The following is a 15523-nucleotide window of genomic DNA, read 5'->3' as shown; positions in this document are numbered from 1 at the left end:
CCTTTGTGTGTCTTCTCTGTTCTCAAGGAATTCGTAGGGGTTCCCCCATCCCTCCTCCTCCTGCACTTCTTTTGAAAACCTTCTGGCAGGAAAATAACCAGGGAGCCGCGAAGTCTGGGGAAAGATGGGCTGCGAAAGCTCCCTGATCGAGGCCTTGGCTTGAGTGATGGAGCCCAGCAGCACGGGCTGGGGGCCTGCAGGGGCCTCGCATCTGCAGGGCCCCGGCCGTGCCATTCAGAGAAGGCGATTCTATAGCCAGAGCCACGTGGGGTCGGCTGCATTCTCTGCTCTCTGCTCCCAGCATCACAGGGCTGGGGTCACAAGGAGCAGCTGTGTCTGCTTCCTGAGGTTCCCCCAGCCCCAGCACGGCCACTGTCTTCCCCGCAGATGTCTCAGGGCAACCCTAGTCTTGGCAGCCTGTTGAACACCAAGACAGAGGCCGAGGGGGGCTCGGCCTTGGAAGCCTCACCCTTCCTGGGCAGGGCCGTGAAGGCCCTGGTCCACGAGCAGCTGGCAGAACCCTGGAAGGTGTACCTGCGCAGGTGAGGGCACGGCTGGAGGGAGGGGAGGGTGTGAGGCCAGGTTCCAGCCACCCCCAGCCCTGGGTCCCCTAACCGGCTGCTTCTCTGGCAGGTTTGGCACCAAAGACTTCTGTGACGCCCAGTGCGACTTCCTTCACAAGTCCCACTTCCACTGCGTGGTGGAGGAGTGTGGAGCCCTGTTCAGCACCCTGGATGGGGCCATCAAGCATGCCAAGTGAGTAGGGGTCCTGGGAAGGGATGGGGCAGAGAGGATGGCTGGTGAGGGCAGAGAGGATGGCTGGCAAGAGGTGGGCCTGGGTGCTGCAGGGCTAATCGCTTTCCCCAAAGGGCCGCATGTATGGCTCCCACCAGACCAGTGCTGAGCAGGCTTCTCAGAAGAGGCTGTCCCCTTCTTTCACTTGCCCAGCCCCTGCACAGCCCGTACCTGAGGCCCTGGGCCCAGCTGCCATGGCCCCGGTCCTGGGGGCCCCGTCAACCACACCACCGACACTCCGTATAGAGCCAGCCTTGAAGGCTCGAAGCCTGTCTGGGGGCCAGCACAGACTTAGGTGAACACCTTGCAAGCCACGATATTACCTTCTTAGATTCTTTTTGACCTAGAAATAATGAAATCAATTGGTGTTATCCATTGAGTTAAAAAGTAGCAAGCCTAGCAGCCTCCCAGCTATTGAACCAGAATCTGTAAATGTTGAAAATCCCTCCCTGCTGCCTGAGCCCCCGGCTGGGTTCTGTTCCCACTGAGGCCCCTGGCCACTGGACAGCAGCGGAGCCATGCTCAATCCCACGTTCAGAACCTCAGAGCAGATCCTGGAAGGACTTCCTGGGGCAGGGCCTGCTCTCCACTGTGCAGGGAAAAGCTGGGGACAGACTCTACCAGGAAGGCTACTTGTAGGAAGATGTAGTCGGACCACCAGGAGCCCAAGTCAGAGTCCAAGGACAGAGCTGCCTGCTTGCAGTTGAGCCCTTCCGTCTGGGTGAGGTCACAGGTGGCCTCTGGGGTCTAGTGCTGAGGATGTGATGGGGATACCAGGCCCCCAGGCTTGTGACAGGGTTGTCCCCAGGACCTCCATCCAGGGCAAAGCTGACCTGCTTGGGCCCTCTCTGCTGTCCCACCTGAAACACCCTCTCTGCCTCTCGCAGCTTCCATTTCCGGACAGAGGGAGGAGCAGTGAAAGGAAACTCAGAGACTGCCTTCCCAGGCTCAGCCGCTGAGACCAAACCCTGCCTGGCCCCCTCGTCCCCACCGGCACCTCCTGTGACCACCGCCACAGCTTCCTCCCTGGAAGGGCCAGCCCCCAACCCAGCCTCCGTGCCCTCCACCCCCACCCTCCTCGCCTGGAAGCAGCTGGCTTCCGCCATCCCCCAGATGCCTCAGATCCCAGCATCAGTGCCTCACCTACCCGCTTCACCCTTGGCAACGACTTCTCTAGAAAACGCCAAGCCCCAGGTCAAACCCGGATTCCTCCAGTTCCAGGAGAAGTGAGTCCCTCAATGAGCCGGGAGTCCCGCGTCCCCCGCGTGTCTTGGGCATAGGTGCTAGCAGGGACAGCCGAGGCGGCCCTGCTCCTCGCCCTGAGAGTAGCACTGGCCATCCCCAGCCTCTCTGGGACATAGTCGTAGGTCGGTGTCTTTTTAGCCAAAGATGCTGCTGCTCAGATCTCAATGCCTGTCTCCTGAGCAGGCCAGGGGCTGCCAGGGGGCCAGGGGTGATGGCGGTGGTAGCGGCCGCTGTGCCAGGCGGGTAGGTGATCAGCGCGGGCCAGCTGGAGTGGTGGTGTTCAGAGGACGAAGCTTCCTCACCCTGCAGGGAGTCCTGAGCCTCCCTTGGGTCTCCTTGTTGGCACCACTGTGACCCTTGCCCATAGCTGAGTCCCCGAGGGGCACAAGAAGTCATGGGCAGGGAGAGGGGCTAGGCCCACCCCCTGCACAGAGCTCTGCGCGCTCAGGGGTGGATGGGACCTTCCTCATGGTTGGTGGTGGCTCCTTGCGGCGAGAACGGTGACTTTGTATCGTAATGTCTGCACCGCGGCTTCCTGTTCTAAATAAAATAAATTGGATGTGAACACACACCACCTGAGTGGCAGCTGTCCTCCCTCTCTGAGCACCTGGAGCTGGGCCCCCAGCATGGAAGGGAACCGAGCTCCTTCTCCATCTCTGCCCTGTGTCCCTTTTTCCCCTGGTCACCTCCCCAAAGTGACAGCCCTCTTATTTTTCTGGATTGGTCAGAGCTCCTATCCCCGATCTGATGTAGGGGGTGACAGTGTTGGCAGCCAGAACAAGAGGGGGTGCCCAGTCTCTTCCCGCCTCTCTGCATCTCCGAATCAGGACTCCAGGGGTGAGGGCTGCTCTCCCAGCCCTTCCAGGGCTCTCGGGAGGGTGAGGTGTACGGGCTTGGCCCATCACTCCCCCGCCCATCCCTGCCAGCCAGTACACTCAGCTGGGTCTCAAGACTCTCTGAGTGGATGGGCGCTGTAGGCCCCAAGCTGACCCTGGGGAACCCCAACAGCTGTGTGCCTTGGTGGGCCCTGACACAGGCACATGTCCCCACCTGCCAGGCCCCATGGGGGCACACCTTCCTGGTGAGGCTGCCCACCCATTTGCAGCCTGTCTGTCACATCCAGGGCAATGCCTAGGCTGTGCCAGCCAGGCCCTTGCTGGCATCCTGCCAAGGGCTGGCAGCACCATCCCTTATTTCCACATCCAAGGAGTCAATGCCACCATCCTTATCTGTAATCCTGAGGTGTGGTCGTGGGAACTTCGTGTCCCAGCATGCACTGCTCTGGGCACCCTGCATATTGCAATCCTCATGCACCATGCAGGGCTCCTGACTGGTGCAGGATGCATGCTGGGATCTGTAGTTTCCTCTGGCTGAACTGTCCTGCTGGGCAGGAGGGTGGCCCTGGGGCTGCCCCTTCCAATGGCACCACTGGTGAATGGGGAGCAGACCCCAACGAGCGCACATCAGGACCCCGGAGGGGAGGGCTCTGGGGATGCCAATGACCGTCTGGGCTGTGGTTTCATTCCAGTGATCCCTGCCTCACGACGGACTGCAAGTATGCCAACAAGTTCCACTTCCACTGTCTGTTTGGAAACTGCAAGTACGTCTGCAAGACCTCCGGCAAGGCCGAGTCCCACTGCCTGGACCACATCAACCCCAACAATAACCTGGTGAACGTGCGAGACCAGTTTGCTTACTACTCCCTGCAGTGTCTCTGCCCCAACCAGGTCAGCGCAGCGGGCAGGGCACGGGGCTGGCGGGGCAGGGAAGGTGTGGGCCCCAGAGGAGATCCTCCTGGCAGGGGCTCCATTTCACACGTCATTTTTTGATTGGCATCCACCAGACTCTGGGAAGGACATTATCTGTCGCTGGGCCCCGGAGGCCCCTGGGCAGGCATCCAGATTGGTGCTAAGTCTGTCATTTCATCCTCAGCCTCAGTGGGGACTAAATGCTGGGCTGCCAAGTGCACTTGGCATCATCATTCTTGCCCATCCTGGAACTAGCTTTACCGTCTACCCAGAGACTTAGAATGTAAAATAGGCCCATCAGACAGATAAAGAGATTGCACTCTCCAAGCCCCAGACAGGCAGGGATTGCTGGCAGAGAGCGTTGAGAGGAGTCTGAGCCTAGATCTGGGCATGCAGAGAAGAGTGCGAGGATAGATTGGTGATGTCTGCCATGGGTGTGGGATTGAGAGGGGTGGGAAGCGTGCCAAATAGGGCATCTTGATCAAATGACCAAGGGGACACACTTTTTCTCAGTGTGGGAAAGGTCTTTATATAATGGCATTTTCTGATTCCGAGCATGGAAGAACACCCCTGCCAGGGGCCTGCATGGCTCAGAGCTGGGCCAGGCAGAGCTGGTGCTTAGGCAGTCTCCTGCCTGGTCCTGACTGGTACCCCCTCCTTGCAGCACTGTGAATTCCGGATGCGCGGGCACTACCACTGTCTCCGCACTGGCTGCTACTTTGTGACCAACATCACCACCAAGCTGCCATGGCATATAAAGAAGCATGAGAAAGCCGAGCGGCGGGCGGCCAATGGGTTCAAGTACTTCACCAAGCGTGAGGAGTGTGGCAGGCTAGGTAACAGCAGGGCCGGGGGGCGGACTGTCCAACAGGTCGCAGGGCTGGTCCTCTGGCCACCTCTCCTGGTACCCACCCCCTGCCTGTGCACGTCATAGGCCATGTTCTGCTAAAGATGCCACATATATCACAGGCCAGACCTTGTCAAATTTGTGAAACAATCGAAGCCCAAACAGCCCAGGAAAAAGTGGTGAGGGTGACCCAGAGTACCCACCTCCACCCCCTAGGAGAGTGCCCTGGGGCCCTCAGCATCATTATCCAGGGGCTGACTTAGCTTTTTTTTTTTTTTTTTTGGCTTTCTTTCTGAGATATGAGGGCTTACAGGTAAGTCTTAGGAGTTCCCAAAATTCAGTGCCCTGGAATCTCTTTCCATGACTTGAATTATAAGGTGTTTGTCTGAAATCGACCAGGACTTATTCGTTAGGTCATTCATTCATTCTACAGATACTTATTGAGGTTGAGGAGCAGTGTTCTCAGTGCCGGGCTCTGTGTTGTTGCAGGGGAGGGGGTGGCAGCAGCTAAGACTTTTTGAGGGTCTGCTGTGTGCCAGGCACATGGTTGGGGCTGGGGATGGGGAACAGTCCAGCACATCGTGGGCTCAGCCTAGAGCCTATGTGACCTGGGGAGACCCGGGAGGGAGGTGGCTGTGAAGCTGGGAAGAGGAGGCCAAAAATGGCCCTGAGCTCAGCAGCAGATGCCTGGGTGTTAATTCTGCTGCTGAAAGCAGAACCGCCCCCTAGGGAAGCCACCCCCCAGCCCCTGAGCAGGGCCTCCCTGCTGAACCTGCCCTGAGGATACTGCCAGTCCAGCCCCAGGGCCTGCAGGCAGACTCAGGACAAAGCCACACGTTCATGGACCTGCAGAATTGCCCAGGAATAGACCAGAAACTAGAGGGCAGGGGGGAGCCAGGCAGGTAAAGGCAGGCTGGGCAGACACCTGGGCCACAGGCCTGTTGTAGCACAGGTGGCCATGGCAGCAGGGTCTCGGGGGAGCAGGGGGCACTGCCTGGGCAGACAGGCCCTTCCACAGGTGGAAGGGTGAAATGCTAAAAGTCAACGGCCAGAAAGGAAACAATCCTTCAAGTATTAATTCAAAAAGAATTCAGGGCTGGAGTGAGGGTTGGTTACCATGGCAACAGGTGTCAACACCTGCGGCCTCTGCTGTACCTGGGCTCAGTTTACAGATGTCAGGGTATTCTGGAGTTGCCGTTATTTATTCAACTTTGGGTGTTTTCGGTGGTAGCTGGGGCCAAACAAAGCTGGGAGATGATATAAGACACCTGGCCAGCCCGGGCGCCATGGCAACGGGCAGGCCTTCACCTGCCCTCTGCTGATAGTGTTTCAATCCCGCCTGCTCTATTTGTTCTCAACCCTGGGCAAAGGGGGGAGGGCAGTAAGCAGAGCGGGGAGCACCCCAGGCTCCCCAGAGAAGATGTGGGACAGGTGCTTTGTCACGATATGACTGTACCAGTGGACAGAATCCATTAGGGTCCCTTGCCCTGGAGCCTGTGGGCCTTTCAGAGTATGGGGTTGGGGACGGGGGCCAGCCTGCCAATGCCACGTGCCTCCATGCTGGGCTAGAGGGAGACCCAGGCTCCAGACAGCCAGGCGTCCTAGGACTTCCTGGTAGATGGGGTAGGGGTACACCCAGGTGAACACCAAACTAGTTGCTAACGAGTTGACTCCAACTCATGGTGACCCTGTGTGTATCAGAGTAGAACTATACTCCCTAAGGTTTTCAGTGGCTGATTTTTTAGTAGTAGATCACCAAGCCTTTCTTCTGAGGCGCCTCTGTGTGTATTTGAACCTCTACCCTTTCCGTTGCCAGCCGAGTGTATTTACCTTTTGCCCCACCATGGGGAAAATGTCCTTTTCCCAGACGCCCTCTGCCTTGTTGGCCAGCCCCTATTCCCCTGGCCCAGAATGGACACACAGTAGGTACCCCATGGGCACGTGCTGGCACGGGAGGCTCATGGCTGGTGGGGCTGTGTCTGCAGGTTGCAAGTACAACCAGGTGAACAGCCACTTCCACTGCATCCGTGAGGGCTGCCAGTTCTCCTTCCTCCTCAAGCACCAGATGACCTCGCACGCCCGGAAGCACATGCGGAGGATGCTGGGAAAGAACTTTGACCGTGTGCCACCCTCACAGGTGAGCGCTGGCACCACGCCGCTAGGGTCCCCCTCCCAAGAGAGGGCGCATCACCAGCGTCCCGCTCTTGCTTCCAGGTGGTGGACCATGCCGCCCAAAGCAACAGCCTGCCCCTGGGACTGGCACAGCCCCCAGCCCAGCTTCCTCAGGGACCCCCACTTCCTTTCAGGGTACCCCTAGCCTGATGGACCCAGAGACAGACGAGTACATGGATTACACAGGCTGCAGCCCGGGAGCCGTGTCCTCCGAGTCATCCACCATGGACCGGAGCTGCTCCAGTACCCCCGTGGGCAACGAGAGCACTGCGGCAGGTAGGCGGGCAGGAGGCAGGTGGGCCAGGGGGCAGCAGGAAGGGCACTGGGGGCCTAGGAGCCGGTGCACTTCGAGTCCATCCTAGGACAGAGGTCTGTGGTCCAGCAGCCTGAGGGGAGCAGGCCTGTGTGTGGCCGAGCCAGAGGGCCTGTGAGACTGGGTCCCTGAGACCCGCCTTCCTCCCTGGTGCCCCAGAGCCTCTCCTCACAGAGGGTCACTTCAGTTTCCGGGAGGGGAGCCTGAGATTGTCTCCTCTGAGAGTTACTACCACAGGCAGCCAGCCCCTCAGGTGGGGGGCTGGTGGGCTGGGGGCCTACTGACCCTGACCCCCTTTGTGGCTCTTCTGCCCGTTATTCCCAGCAGTGGTCCTCGGACCCCAGAGCGAGGTCCCACTCCGGTGACCTTGCCCCCGGCACTGCCTGTCTGCTCTCTCCTCCCCACATCCTCATCTCTTCACCGCCCCCTCTCTGTTCCTCATCCATCCACATACCTTCATATCATACTCGCTTCTGCCATCGGGTTTCTCATTTTGGTTCTTTTTTTGTTTGTTTGTTCGTTTTTTGGTTTTCTTTTTTTTTTTTCCCCCTGCTTTTCTCCACCCTCTCCAGGCTGCCCGGCTCCTCCTCCTCCTCTTCCTCCTCCTGCTGCCGCTGGTGACGAGGCTGCCCCCGTGGCTCCGCCGCCCCCACTGCCTCCATCCTTCCAGCCGGCCCTGCTCCGGCCGACCCTCCCCCCCCTGCCATACCTCCTCTCTCCGTCCTGTCTCTCATACTCTCTGCTCAGTGCCACTCTCGGAGCCAGCCGGGGCTTGGCCCAGCCCATCAGCAGCCCACCCAGCTTCCTGCCTGTCACTGCCACTCCAACTCCGGTAAAAAGTGACGTCCCCCTAGTTCAGGACGCTGCAGGTAACTCACTCACCAGTGTCTGTTGCCCCTCCAACCCACGAGGCTGGGATTCAGGACCTGACCCTTTCTCACAGCTGACCTGGGCCATGGACAAGCTACCCCGAGCCCCTCACAGCTAAACACCTCTGGTCTCTGTCCCAAGGCACCTGCTCAGCCCTGGGCAGGCCAGAATGTTGTCACCAGAGCTACCCAGGGACATGTCCTGAATCAGCAGCCAGCTGGAGCTATGGAGATGGCTGTGCCTGCTGTACCCCCAATTCCTGCTGGGCTCCCTGGGAGAGCCTGTCCCCCCATTCTCAGCAAGTTCATCTGGAACCTATACTAAGGAGGGACAGAACGTGTTCCCGGGAAGGTTTGCTGGGGCCTGGGGCCTGCCCAGATTAGGAGGCTCCTGGCACCACCCCACGCCTCCAGAGCCGCTAAGGAAGGGGAAATCCCTGTAGCCCCTGTCCCCAGGCAGTGCTCGATGGCCAAGGTGACCCACAGGGGTGGGGTATGCCCTGCCTTGCCCCTTGAGTGCAGTCCTCGCCAGTCTTTCCTCACATTCTTACTGTGCCCCGGCTTTATGCCAGGCCCCAGGGCAGGGTGGGTACAGTAGTAAGCAGGACAGAGGACCCTGCCATCTTGGAATTCAGCCCCTTGAAGGCTCTGTCATCAATACAAGCAAACAGAGCCCCCTGACTGTGGGCCTGCAGCAGACACTCCAGATTTCCACGTGTGAGACACCCCCCTTGTCCCCTACCTGGGGGTCACTACCCATCACAACCCTTTGTTTCTCTTCACCTTCCGAGGGTGGGTGACTGGACAATTTGTGCACAGGGTGGTGGCTGGCTCAGGGAGAGCCAAGTAGGTTGCAGGTGAGCTGTCTGGGAGAAGCCCAGGGGAGCCTACCACCCTCTTGGGTAGGGCCAGGCCTGAGGGTTCCATTTGGTATTTCTAGGGGATGGGGCAGGGAGCCAGCAGGGGGCTGGCCTTCCCCTCACCCTACAGCTGCAGGAGCCATGGGTGCCCTCCAGAAAAGGGGTGAAAAAAGCAGAACCCTACAGTCTACAGGGCAGCCTTGGCAATGGGGTATCCCGAGCCTTGGGAAGTACTTGGGGCCAGGAGGGAGAGCACAGCTGAGCACCTGTCCCTCTGGTAAGCCCCTGGGCCAGGTCAGTGGCTCTGAGTAGAGGAGGCAGGGACCTGATTTCTTGGCTCCTAGCTCCCTGAGGACTAGCCCCTCAACAGAGGGCCCTCTCCTAGCTCACGAGCGGCAGAAACCCCAAGACCTGAAAGAACCTTCTGGAACCTCAGGGCAGGGAGTTGCAGCCCCAAGCAGCCCCAGGGCACTTGGCATCCCTGCTTTGAGTAGGCTGGTCCCGCTGCTCAGACAGGCTGGCAGCCGGGGAGACTGGTTAGCCAGTGGAGAAGGAGCCGGCCTGTCCCTCATTAGAGGCAGGCGGGTGATGGTGTTCTGGCCTCTGTCCAACCTGGGTAATTATGCTCTGCCCCAGATTCCCCCTTCAGCTGCAATTAGCACCAGGATGGTCTTCACTTCCCGCCCAAACGGGCCAGGAAGCAGCCACCACATCCCCCGAGCTGGCTGTGCTGCCACTCTAGGTGGACGTCTGCCGTCCATCCCGCAGACAGTGATGATGAAAGGGGAAGCCTGGGGGGCTCCCTGGCTCTGAGGGCAATGGGTGGGAGAGAAGCCAAGGGGTCAGGCACAAATGCCCGCTGCCTGTGCCAGGATCAGGGCCCGTGGGTGTGACCCTGGGAATGGTGCCCAAGGGGGTACCCCTTCGGCACTGACCGCCCCGCCCCTTCCCCAGGGAACACCATCTCCATGCCCACAGCCTCAGGGGCCAAAAAGCGCTTCTGGATCATTGAGGACATGTCGCCTTTCGGCAAGCGGCGCAAAACGGCCTCCTCCCGCAAGATGCTGGACGAGGGCATGATGCTGGAGGGCTTCCGGCGCTTCGACCTCTACGAGGACTGCAAGGACGCAGCCTGCCAGTTCTCGCTCAAGGTCACCCACTACCACTGCACGCGCGAGAACTGCGGCTACAGGTTTTGCGGCCGCACGCACATGTACAAGCACGCGCAGCACCACGACCGCGTGGACAACCTGGTGCTGGACGACTTCAAGCGCTTCAAGGCCTCGCTGCGCTGCCACTTCGCCGACTGCCCCTTCTCGGGCACCAGCACGCACTTCCACTGCCTGCGCTGCCGCTTCCGCTGCACCGACAGCACCAAGGTCACCGCGCACCGCAAGCACCACGGCAAGCAGGACGTGATCAGCGCGGCAGGCTTCTGTCAGTTCAGCTCTAGCGCGGACTGCGCCGTGCCCGACTGCAAGTACAAGCTCAAGTGCTCCCACTTCCACTGCACCTACCCGGGCTGCCGCCACACGGTCGTCGGCATGTCGCAGATGGACTCGCACAAGCGCAAACACGAGAAGCAGGAGCGCGGCGAGCCCGGCGCCGAGGGCCCCGCGCCCGCCGCCCTCAGCCTGGACGGCTCGCTCACGCTGGGCGCCGAGCCCGGCGGCTCCCTGCTCTTCCTACAGACGGCCGCCGCCAGCCTGGGCTTGGGCCTGAGTGACGCGGGCGACCCCGGCCACCCCGGGCCGCCCGCCGCGCCGCCAGGCCCCCGCGAGGGCCCTTCTGCGCCCGCCTCTGCCGCCGCCGCCGCCGCCGCTGGGGAGTCCTCGCAGGAAGACGAGGAGGAGGAGATGGAGCTGAACGAGGAGGAAGACGACGACGAGGAGGAGGACGAGGATGACGACGACGAGGACGAGGAGGAAGATGACGAGGACGACGAGGACGACGACGAGGACCTGCGCACCGACTCGGAGGAGTCGCTGCCCGAGGCGGCGGCGGCCGAGGCGGCGGGGTCGCGGACCCCCGATCTGGCGGCGCTGGGCCCCGCGGCCCCCGGGCCCGCGCCCGCCGCCGCCGCCGCCTCGCCGTAGGCCCGAGCCCACGCGGCGCCCCAGCGGTCCGGCCCTGCGCCCCTGCCCCGCGCCCCCGGCCCACACGCTGCGGGTCCGGCGGAGTCGCCGAGGTCCGCGCCCCACGCGCGCGTCCAAGAAGGAGCAAGCGCCGCGGGCTGGGCGCGCCCACTCTTCCAGGCCCGCTCTGGCATCTTGCCTCTTTATTATATTATTATTATTAATTTTGTAAGAAATGTTATTTATATGGAAAGCCTCCCTCTGTCCAGAGCTGGATGCTTCCGGGGGCGCTTGGGGATCGGGCTCCGCCCCCACCCGACCTGGTCGGCCCCGCCGGTGCTTCGGGACCCCGGGTCGGTCTCAGGACCGAGGGGGGGCCCCCTCTGGTGCTCCCGGGGCCGCCCCGCGCTCGCCGCGCCCGGAACGCACGGCCCCACGGCTGGAAGGACTGACCGAGGCTGCCGAACGACCCTTTTCTAGCTGAAGTTTGGGGATCTTCTTCAGGGAAATAGAAGGTGCTCTTGTCCGGGTGGGAGTGAGGGGCAGGGGTCCCCGAGGGCAGAGGCAGGCTCAGACACCCCGTCGCTGCTCCAAGCGCCCCTCCCCGCGGCCGGACTCCACCCCTCACTACCACGCCGGTGGGATTCCTCATTGCTCAGGACAGGGGCGAGGGCTGGGGGTCACTGGGACCCCCGCCCCAACCACCAGGGGCGGGCCGCACCTGTGGCATCTGGCAGGTCCTCCCGTTAATGCAGCTAAGGCCCTCCCTCCCGGCCTGAGGGAGGGCGGGTGGAAGGCGGTCAGCACGGGTGACACTACAGGGGACCGTCGAGGAAATCTCATGGAATTAGCAGAGCCGGCTCTGGTGTCTGCTCCCTGGCTGGGCTGCACCGCTTGTCAGCTTCTCGACGCTCAGCACCCCCACCCACCACACACACACACACACACACCACCACCACACTGCGGCTTCCACCCAGTGAAATGAGGAAGGAGTGACCAGCGGGGGCTGGGAGTAGAGCAGGGGGTCTCCACCACTGAAATGGTGAATATAGGAAGGATGCGACTGTCTTTGGCTTTGATATTCAAGATGGAAAAACACATAAGAAAGTTGTACAGTATTTTTCCTGTAAAGGCTATTCTACACAGAACAAAAAAGAAAAAAAAAAAAAGGGCGGGTGGCGAGAGCCGGGCCTGCCTCCGGACCAGCCCTGCGGTTGGAGAACTGTGCAATCTTTCACATGGGACTTGGTTTAGCGTTTATTTTAGAGGCCTTAACAGTTTGAGGCTGTCTTCACACTAGCACTGATGGAGCTGCGTGATTCCAACTTTTAACTTGAATTTTGTAGAGACAAGGAAAAAGGACTATTACTGTTAATACAAGTTCGTAGTTAATTTAACATTTGAGTTTCTCTCTATCGGTTATGCGTGTGGCTTTATAGGGCTTTTTTTTTTTTTTTTTTTTTTCCAGTTTGTTTTAATATTTTGTCTGGGATGCTTCCTGAGTAGTGCAACCCTCCCTGATTGGGTTCCCTTTTTCATCCCCTCTCCTTGGAGAGGAAGTCATCCAAGCCCAGAGCAGGGCCCCACCCACCAGGCACACACCTGGTGTACAGGACCAGGCCTCCTGCTCCAGGGCCACCACCTGGTCTCAGGTTGGTCCTGAGACTTCAGCCACAAGGATAGAACAGGTCCAGCCCTGGTAGGTGGGGACCCCTTCCCCAAAGGTCTCCAAGGGGTAGCCTAACCTAACTAGGGGCAGTGGTTTACTTTTTCTTCCTTTTTTTTTTTTTTTTTTTGGTCCTCTTGGCTGCCCACAGCCAGAAAGGCAGGCCCATCTGAACTGGAGAGGGAGCAGGGAGGGAGGAGTGGTCCCACGGAGCGTACCTGATGCAATGGGAAAAGAAATGATTTTCCAAACCAGCCCCCCCGCCCCACCGCAGAGCCTCCTGAGTCCGTGGGTACCACGTGCTGCTGGTGAGCTTTCGCCCAGACTTGGAGCCCTTCCCCAGAATCCTATCTGTGGGAGGAGTTTTGTAAAGGAAAAAACAAAACAAAACAAAAAAATTTTTTCAATGTAGCAAAATCAAATGAAAAAAAGAAGATTCCGACAGTGGGAAGTCTAGCCTTTTGTAACTTCATATTGCACACTAGGACTATAAGCCATTGCTAGCTCATTTTGAATTTTAATGTGTAATTTTTGTTTTATTTCCTTTCTGTGGGGAAAACGATGCTTGATCCACCAATGCTCTTTTTAATGTTTTATAACTATGTATGTGTATATATATAAATATCAAATAATATGTATGCACATATGTGTGTATATATCTATATGTATATACATATATAGATATATAGAGATATATAGAGAAGTTTTGAGACAAAAAATGCAGTACGTGAAAACTGAACTGAACAGCGTGTGCTCTGATTACTTGAATCTGGTCTCCTCGGCACCTGCGTTATTAAGAACTGAATATTTTTCCACTTGAATTTAGTGCTATTAGAAATTTAATATATGTGTTTTATTTATTTGATTTTTTTTTTTTTTTTTGCATGACTGATGCAAGGTTTGACATTTTCACTCAATAAAAACTGGAAAAAAAAATCTATCAAGTTATCTTTTATTTTTCCAAATCACCCCAAGCAGCTGGCCATGACAAGGGGCCAGGGGTCAGTCACCTTCAGCCCCCGGCAGGGGCAGAGGGACAGACCAGTTTTGCCTATGGGTGCCAGACCAGGTTCTCGCAGACTTTGGGACAAGTGTTCTCATCTACACATACACACCGTCCTGCTGGAAGCTTCTATGTGAGGCTCAGAAGCTGCCCTTGTGCCAAGCTCCGTAGCAGTGAGGCCTTGGGCCTTGGGCAGAGAGGGCCCACGGCCTCCCAAGACCCTCAACCTGGCCAGCCCCCTCCTCTCCAGCTGAAGGTACTAGGCAGGCGCTGGCAGGGTCACCCCTCTGCCTCCTCCCTTGGCTCCCTCCTCCTTCCTGCAGGGACCTGCCCGGGCTGGGAACAGGCGCACACCTGGATCCAGTCCAGATGCTGGCTCGGCTCCTGCCTGGAACACGAGGTGGCAGAGCCAGAGGGGCTGACTCCTGGGTCTGTAGCTGCTGGAGCCTGAGTTGCGGCCCCTTGTAGCACCGTGTTGGGGTCCCTCGGAAGCAGGGAGCACCAGCCCAGGAGCCCTGGAGGCTCTGTTCGCCTGGGCCAGAGGGCAGGCCTCACTGCCCACCCGGATATTCTCCTCATACCGGCCAGTCTCTCGTTGGGCCACATCCTCTGAGTTCTTTTGCCAGCCCTGCCCTGTCAGACCCCCCAGGTGGCAGGAGCGCCCCCAGCAGTCCCACTTTGGGGAAACAGCATCTTAGAGTTGGCACAGCCCTGCACCCAAGGGTGTACATGCCCACTGTCCTGATGAGGAAGGAGCTGGAGAGGTGATGTTGCCGCAGCCCTTGCCTCCCCCTCTGGTGGCCCACCACACACTTGGCCACCGCCAGCCATGAAGCCTGTGAGCGCAGGACCGCAGGAGGCTGCCCTCCCTATAGCCATTGGCCACTCCCAGCCAAGTTCAATGTCACTTCCACCACAAAAGCCTCATTTCTAGCCCAGCGCAGCACCCAGGGCCCTTCCCCTCTCCTTCCTCCTGGAACACAGCCCATAAGCTATTTACATAAATATGTTTGTAACAGACACGAAAATATATACTTTTTTCTATCTTATTAAAGTGTTCAAGTTGGAACTCGCCTATTTGTGGGTATCTCGATTCTGTTAAATAAAACAGTGACTAATTTATGGGATAAAACACAAGTTCAACAAATTAAAACCATTATTGGAGCTTCACAGGCTTTGGTGGGCCAAGCAGCTCTCCCTCGGGGCCCAGGGAGGCAGGGAGGCAGGGAGCCAAGTCCCCACCTCAGCAGCAGACGGGTGGGTAGGTGGTGCAGACCACAGGGCTCCCTCCAGGCAAGGGAGCAGGGCAGCTCTGGGGGTGGCAGAGGCAGGGGGCAGCCGCTCAGCCACTCTAGCAGCTCTCAGAGCTGACCGCAGCTGCCTCTCAGCAACTCCTGGCCCAGGGGAAGCAGGACAGGGCTCGAGGCAGTTAGCGGACCTTGGCCAGGCCCTGAACTACCACCCCCTCTCCACCTGCCCCCAGGTTTTCTGGGCTTGGTCAACCTCTGCAGACCATATGCTGTTGACAGGGGCAGGGCCAGCTTCCAGGCTAGACTTGAGATAAAGCCAGGCAAGGGCCCAGGGACTAATCCTGAGGGCCATGAGCTGGGCCCAGGGACGGGCGCAGGGACTGAAGTGGCCCCTCAGAAGAGCCTCATGGGGATATCAAGGTGACACATAGGCCAGCCCAATGGCCAGGTCCCAGGCACTGCCCGAGACCAAGGCAGAGAGGAGTGCCCACCTGTCCCATCAGGGGCTCTGCCCATCCTGAGACCAAGCCCCCCACCAGGAGTCAGAACGGGAGCTGGTGACAGCCCAGGCCACACAACCCTCCCCTGTGGCTTGCTGGGCTTGGAAGGAGGGCAGTAAAACATGTTTTCATTCTGGGGTTTAATTAGCTGTGCGGTGTGATGGTCCTACACCCAAACTG

At 58.9% G+C, this 15523-nt stretch overlaps 1 protein-coding gene across 9 annotated transcripts in view; it reads left to right on the top strand.

The window, feature by feature from the left end:
- Positions 1-10945, top strand: part of CASZ1 (castor zinc finger 1) — a 161996-nt gene extending 151051 nt beyond the window's left edge. For all 9 annotated transcript variants that reach the window (XM_049877903.1, XM_049877896.1, XM_049877897.1 and 6 more), the window contains 8 exons: positions 388-542; positions 634-756; positions 1683-2021; positions 3569-3767; positions 4453-4624; positions 6621-6772; positions 6942-7083; positions 9804-10945. In XM_049877903.1, coding sequence (XP_049733860.1) covers positions 388-542; positions 634-756; positions 1683-2021; positions 3569-3767; positions 4453-4624; positions 6621-6772; positions 6942-7083; positions 9804-10945 — 2424 coding nt within the window. The remainder of the gene's footprint in view (positions 1-387; positions 543-633; positions 757-1682; positions 2022-3568; positions 3768-4452; positions 4625-6620; positions 6773-6941; positions 7084-9803) is intronic.
- The last annotated feature ends 4578 nt before the right edge of the window (positions 10946-15523 follow it).

Source organism: Elephas maximus, chromosome 3 (assembly GCF_024166365.1).
Source record: "Elephas maximus indicus isolate mEleMax1 chromosome 3, mEleMax1 primary haplotype, whole genome shotgun sequence".
In the NCBI taxonomy this organism is placed as follows: domain Eukaryota; kingdom Metazoa; phylum Chordata; class Mammalia; order Proboscidea; family Elephantidae; genus Elephas; species Elephas maximus.
The sequence above is the reverse complement of the archived record's forward strand: the minus strand, read 5'-3'. Positions and strand labels throughout refer to the sequence as shown.